Raw genomic sequence first — 6,979 nt, 5'->3', positions numbered from 1 at the left:
TTTCTAATCAATTCCTCTTAGCCAATCTGAAATGGCAAAGGTGAAATTTCCTTCTCTTTCTCTGCTTATATTTTTTTCTTTGATTATTCGTGTTCTTGTTTTACACACACTAGTTATTATCTATGTGACACATCTTGAAAATTTACATGTGCATATCTTTTTTATTATTTGATTTGCCTGTCGAGTGTCAATTTCGTATTGATATACGAGGCCCTCCATTTTACTTCTTAATACTCATCACCCACAAACTTTCTTTTAATTCATGTTACACACCCCATATTAGATAAAACCGAACCATTTAAATTTTAATCCGGTCAAAATTTTCATAAAAACAAGAAAAAAATAATAGAATCTGGGTTTTGAGCTTTTCTTCTCACATTTTGATGGCCTTTTTTATTTCTTGCTGCAGAAACTAGTCAGAAAACGTGCAAAAATTCTACCTTTTGCAACATTCAGAAAACGTTGCGAAAGAAACGTTGCAAAAGGCATCTTTTGCAACCTTTTTTTGAACGTTGCAAAAAGTAGTCTTTTCGCAACATTTTCTAAATGTTTCAAAAAGTCTACCCTTTGGCAACGTTTAGAAAACGATGCAAAAGGTACCTTTCGCAACGTTTATTTTAAAAATATTCTCAAAACTCAATTACATTAACTATTTATAACATTCACTTATTAAAATATTGCAATAGACCTCTTTAGAAACATTTAACCACCGAATGTTGTCTTTTATGTGTTGCAAATGATCATTTCTGGTGTAGTGGATGAGTCCGGAAATAATGATCAATGATTGGAGGATAGAGAAGAAAATGTGCAGGTATTGACTGAGAGAGAGAGAGAGTTTGAGAAATTAAAAAATATATAAAAACAGAAATAAAAATTTGAAGGTTTTAGGATAGATAAGTTGACTTTTCAAATTGGGATTTAGGATGGAATTTAGGTTATTTTCTAAGGCTATTTTAATCCAAATTTTGTAAATTATAATCACTTAATCCAAAGCTAGAAAACAATGCCATATTTAAAAATGTACAACGTTTTTTTGAACGTTGCAAAAAGGTACATTTTCTCGCATCTTTGTCCTAGATGGTTCTGGAATATGAAAAGAGATCAAATGAGGCACTTCTTTAGCCATAACTTCACAATGTCTTGTATCGTGGACTTTAAGTTTGGCCCCTTAAGTTTTACGCCTCAAGACAACGTTATTCTCAATCTTAGTCTGACAAGTCCTAACAACTAATACACATGCATACTTATGAGTAGGATGTTAAACAATACATACATATGATCATACCATTAGTGCAAAAAATAGATCATACGTTTAATATTGTTGACGTTATTGTTGTGTCGTATGGAGAGAACATTTTTGGTGTGTGACACCTTATCTTGCTTTGGTAATCGTCCATATTTGAAAAAGATATTTTAAAAATGAATTTTGCGAAAATTAATTTTTTGAAGAATGTGTTATTAATAACATAAAAAAAATAAAAAAGGTTAAACCCCAACCTTGAGAGTCTCCACCGCCCCATCTCTGAAGTATCGTGAGGGAGATAAATCGCGAGATGTGCTCCAACAGATTAGGGAACAAGAGTTTGTCCGTACACTGATACCTACAAAGAGTCCAATTTCATATCTTGGGGATCGAACATTCACATTGTGGCTGCGAGTAAGGCTGAAACTACCTCACTCTTATCTTTTGCATCACTGGATTATGTCGAGAGACTAGAATGTGCTATTAAACTCCCATTTGACCCTCATTCTCATTCCTTTTCTCTCTCTTATTTTCAATCACACAATCTTACATAAAATAATATTACACACAAATCAAAATTTTTTTATTCTTTTTCAACCACACATTTTTAAAAAAAACACTATTTCAACTATTAAAATTTGAAAAGAATGGGGCCCAAATGAGGGCTAATAGAATTTACGTCCAAAGGTCTATTTACAGGTTTAGTGCTTGTTTGAGCCCCATTTTTCGGAGAAGAATGAATTTTTGAATAGTGTATTGATGGAAATGTGTGATTAAAAAATAAAGAAAAATTTTGAATTTGCGTGTAATATTATTTTATTGAATAATGTGTGATTGACATGATGTCAAAATATTGTTGAAAAATAAATTTTTCCAAAAGAATGGGGCTCAAACAAGGGCTTAGCTCCCTTTTGATCCCTATCTTTACCCAAAATTGTATTTTTCCCATCACATCAATGTAAGACCTACACATTATTCTATGTTTTGATTTGAATTCAAAAGGCATAAAATTCCAATTTCACCCATGGTATCTCGGCTGAGTGGTTTTGGGATGGAAAGTCAGTGGGCAAGGGCAAGGGGAAATGTTGGAAAAGAAGAAGTCTTGGTCTTTGAGTAAAATCATGTGGGCTGGGAGGCAAATAATGAGCAATGGTCCAAAAATTCATTATTGTGATAAATTAATTAGGACCAAACAGCCCTTTAGACTTTTCCTTAGTGATGGTTCGAGTCAAGTTTAGCGGAAGAAAATTAAGAAATTGTTGAACAAATCCCCTCCCTATAAATGCCTATTTTGCTGACTTAATAGCTAGAGATGTACTACTTCCACTGTTTGCATAGTCCACAGTCTTATCTGACTGTTGACAAGAAAATAAAAACTTCAAAAATTGTTGTTACATATATCCAAATTCTGTCATATTATTGTCACACTGTCCAAATTTTCACTATTTTGCTCAAACTCGTTGTTACGTTTAGAGCTTTTCTAGGACAAATTTGTTAGAGAGAAAAATATTTTTTTTGAAAAATATGTAATTAAGAAGTAAAAGAATTTTTTTTTTTTTTTTATGAATTTTGTAAAATGTTTGATTGTAAAACCGTTTGTAGAAAATTTATGTTTTAAAAATTCTCTTCAAAATAATCTCTTAATGAATTGTTACGGTCAAGTTTTATCTTCTTGTCACTTTTTCAACATATTTTATTCAGATTGAGTAACGTTATCTAATGATCATTAGGAACTCTAGATGATTATTATCGGACATATCATGATCATTACTGATGATAGATAATATTACTCATTTAAATATCATTACTCTCGATAATTTCTTATAACTGACCCAATAAAAATAAATTTTTAAAAAAAAAATTGCAATAGTACTTTAATATCCCATTAAGCACGACACTAATTAATTAATTCGCCAATGTTAGGTGGGTAAGTTAAATAAAAACCCATTGGGAAGGCCTGCTGAGTCATTTTTCTACTTATAATTTAGGCTTAAGTTTATCTAATTTCATTTTCTAGTCATTATTATAAACTAAAATTAAATATATGGATACTGAGATGCTTCCCCATCCATACAATTAATTATTAACTTTCGAACAGCCTCTCATGGAGTGGCCGAATTGATGGAATAGGTGAATGCGGAGGTTTTTGGTCTCTAGTTTAATTCCCGCTATCAACAATTTATTGGTCGAACATGTCGCACCAAATTTGCCTAACACGGTTTACTTGGTTGACATGATTTGCAGGCTATTGCGTTAGCCCGAGGGTTTACCCAATGCACACTAATAAGGTAGCGACTGCGTATTCCTCAGTCACAAAAAAAAAAAAGAAAAAAAAAGGATTTATTATCTTTCGCACGATCATATTGTAGCATAAGCTCATAATCAAATAAATAAATTCCTTAATTTTTCCCATAATCATCTTTTAGACCCTTAATTTGGCATATTGGTTTTGGGTTAGGACAATGAGATCGTGTTCTATGTTTTATTTTTCTGGACAAAATACTATTATGTTTTTTAGTTGTTTTCTTATTTCGTTTTCTTTTTGGGTGAGTACTTCATTTTATTTTTTCATTTTCTTATAACATGGAGAACATTTTAATTGGCGGGGTGGCCAGTTTAGTGGTATTCCAAGAAACACGTGTGAGTGATGCTATTCTTTATTAGTAGGAAAAAACTAAGATCTTTTTAAAATTATTGCAATAACACGGCAGCAGTTAACCCATAAAGGCTGAACGTACCACCGGTAAGAGTACAGGTCGAGGAGAATCAAAAAGTTGGAGGATTGGGAATTGAGGAGTAACTTTAGAAATAAAGGATACTGCTGTTTGTACAGTCCATGTAAGACCGCACAATTACAGCCATTTCTTGTGAGTGGGGTCCGTAATTATTTTAATCATGAACCCTACTCCTTGTGTGTGTGCATACTGTGAACTATGATGTGAACAATGTTGTATCCATAGTATGATTCAGAAATAAAATTATTTGTATAATTTTTGTTGACAACTTCGTTGACAATTCATGTATTGTCAAGATTTGTGTTGTTGATTTAAAAAATATATTTAAAATAAACGGTGTAAATTCCTACCAACTCATAGTTGTCAACAATCTTTCATAAAATAATATTACACGTAAATCGAAAACTTTTCATTCTTTTCAACCACTCATTTTTCAAAAAAAATTATTCCCCCCATTTTCATTTCTAAAAAATGGGGGCCAAACGATTAAAAGAAATCAATATTTTAAATACGGCCCTTGATTTTTTTTTTATCTATTTGTGTAAATTGCCCATATTAATAGAGATGATGACCGGTTTAGGTAGCAAGAAGTTCTTTCATTCATGACCGATGCATACAACTCCACTAGACAATGAATTAGTGTTTGATGCCAATTAAACTAGTGATATTTCTTCTAAAGCCGGATATTATTATACGGATAAAAAATGCTTCTTGTACACTAGAGTGTACACCCCTCTCACATAAGAGGAAACCCACATTGATTAAAAAATTCATGGATCCCCTCTCATGTGAGGGGGCTGTACACTAGAGTATAATACTCTAGTGTAAATGTAGCATCTTTCTATACGGATTGTATAGAACATTACTTGCACATGGGACTATTAAGCATGTTCTAACATGACAATTCGGGTTCAAATTTGTGAGCGAAATGTTCTAAACCTCTTTATACTGATTTGATCGAGTTCAATGAATTTTTCAACAACTCTCGAAGTATTAAAACTCAGTATTATTTTCCAATATTTAATTGACGTGCATTAAATAAGTAGGACTTACTCTCTAAACATAAATAAATAATGTACATACATGTTAAATAATGACAAAAATTAATAAATTTCCATATTTTATAAATACTACAATTTTCTTGAATCGACCCAAGCCTATTAATCCTCAAACTCCACTCCCTTTTCACCCCCCATGTCCCCAAACGCACATCATGGGGAAATCACCCTTTATATCGTGTAATAAAAACAGTCAACAAGGCTACATAAAATTCTACATATAAAGGGGCCCTTTAGATGTAACGTCTAAGCTCCCTCTGTTGATTACTCTTAATTTGAGCAAGTCAATTTTATGGTCTTCCTTTCCCGTGTTTGCCAAGGCAAAGACATTACTCCATCCCCTCCCACCCAACCTAAGCCACCTACCGGCCCCGCCCCGCCCCACGCCACCGCCTCTCACTTTCTTTCATTATTCTATTTCTATATATATACAAGTGTTCTCTATCTCTACCATCATTTCAAAGTAGTTTCTTTATTATATTTCTTAAACCTCTTTAATTTCTAATCAATTCCTCTTAGCCAATCTGAAATGGCACAGGTGAAATTTCCTTCTCTTTCTCTGCTTATATTTTTTTATTTGATTATTCTTGCTCTTGTTTTACACATACCAGTTATTATCTATGTGACGTATCTTGAAAATTTACATGTGCATATCTTTTCGATTATTCGACTTGCCGGTCGAGTGTCAATTTCATATTGATCTACGAGGCTCTGTGTTTAACTTCTTGATCACTCATTGCCCACAAACTTTCTTTAATTCATGTTACACACCCCATATTAGACAAAACTGAGCCATTTAAATTTTAATCCGGTCAAAATTTTCATAAAAACCAGAATCTGGGTTTTGAGCTTTTTCTTCTCTGATTATAAATTCTTCACATTTTGGTGGCCTTTTTTATTTCTTGCTGCAGAAACTAGTCATAAAAGTAGACGTACATGATGAGAAGGAGAAACGGAAGGCCATGAAAGCAGTTTCTCGCCTTGGAGGTCAGTAGTAAATACGAGAAAAAGTTAAAATTTTGTCCGTTATAGTGCCCATTCAATGTGTCAGTCGAATGATCATAATCGTCTCTGCTAATTTGTTCTCATATAGGGATCGAATCTCTGGCTATAGACATGAAGGAGAAGAAATTAACAGTAGTTGGAGGTGTTGATCCAGTTCATGTTGTGTGCAAATTGAGAAAATCATGGTACGCAGAAATTCTAACGGTTGGTCCAGCAAAAGAACCTGAAAAGAAAAAAGAAGAAGGAAAGAAGGATGATGCCAAGAAAGGTGATGATAAAAAGAAGGATGAAGAAAAACAAATTGCAGAACTTCTCAAGCTTTACAAGAATTACAATCCTTATTGCACACAGTACTACCATGTTTACAGTGCAGAGGAGGATCCAAATTCTTGTGTTATTATTTGATTATGTAATGTGGAATTGCAGAGGAGAAGAAGGAGAGACGATAGAAGAATTTTATCGTTGAATTTAGATGAATTTTCTGATTTTCAAGAACCCTATTTACATAAAAGATATAGTATTATAGAGAATGAATAAATCTTGGGTCTTTCTGAAAAAAATTTCTGTTCTATTTGGGAGAAAGTTGACAAATCGTTTATTATTCTAAATTAAATAATGTATTCTTCGCAGTGGTGGCAACGAGCTGCCTCACGAGCCTAAGCTAGAGGTTCAATTCGGATCTGCAAGAATTGAGACTCGGGCTTTTGGCTCGCGAGTAGACTCGAGCTCAGGTCGCCTTCCGAATGGATAGAGGACTTGGACTTTCTTTGTATAAATTAGAACTATTACATTGGTATAAATGAGACCAATTAAACCTTGACTAAGATGAAGATAGCTCATTATAGTGTCGTTTTCTAGTTTCAACCACAAAAAGTGCTACCATTCTGCTATTCTTCAAAACAAGTTGTCGGGTTACCTTTATATTCTACTCAATATTG

General features: G+C 33.1%; 1 protein-coding gene across 2 annotated transcripts; it reads left to right on the top strand.

Moving 5' to 3' along the window:
- On the top strand, nt 1-6,632 carry LOC111398554 (heavy metal-associated isoprenylated plant protein 39-like). 2 transcript variants are annotated; one of them, XM_023025514.1, is made up of 3 exons: nt 1-40; nt 5,948-6,023; nt 6,130-6,632. In XM_023025514.1, exons 1-3 carry the CDS (start codon nt 32-34, stop codon nt 6,444-6,446), a joined length of 402 nt encoding a protein of 133 aa, XP_022881282.1. In that variant the 5' UTR covers nt 1-31; the 3' UTR covers nt 6,447-6,632. The 2 variants fall into 2 exon arrangements, with proteins under 2 accessions (XP_022881282.1, XP_022881281.1); XM_023025513.1 differs by lacking the exon at nt 1-40 and adding an exon at nt 5,466-5,574.
- Nucleotides 6,633-6,979: the final 347 nt, after the last annotated feature.

The sequence above is a fragment of the Olea europaea genome, chromosome 8, assembly GCF_002742605.1.
Source record: "Olea europaea var. sylvestris chromosome 8, O_europaea_v1, whole genome shotgun sequence".
Lineage (NCBI taxonomy): Eukaryota > Viridiplantae > Streptophyta > Magnoliopsida > Lamiales > Oleaceae > Olea > Olea europaea.
Note: the sequence above shows the minus strand (reverse complement) of the source record. Positions and strands in the feature narration are given on the sequence as shown.

Coding starts and splice junctions, on each gene's coding strand:
- LOC111398554 (XM_023025514.1), top strand. Junction 6,024..6,129: donor AGCAGTTTCTCGCCTTGGAG/GTCAGTAGTAAA, acceptor GTTCTCATATAG/GGATCGAATCTCTGGCTATA.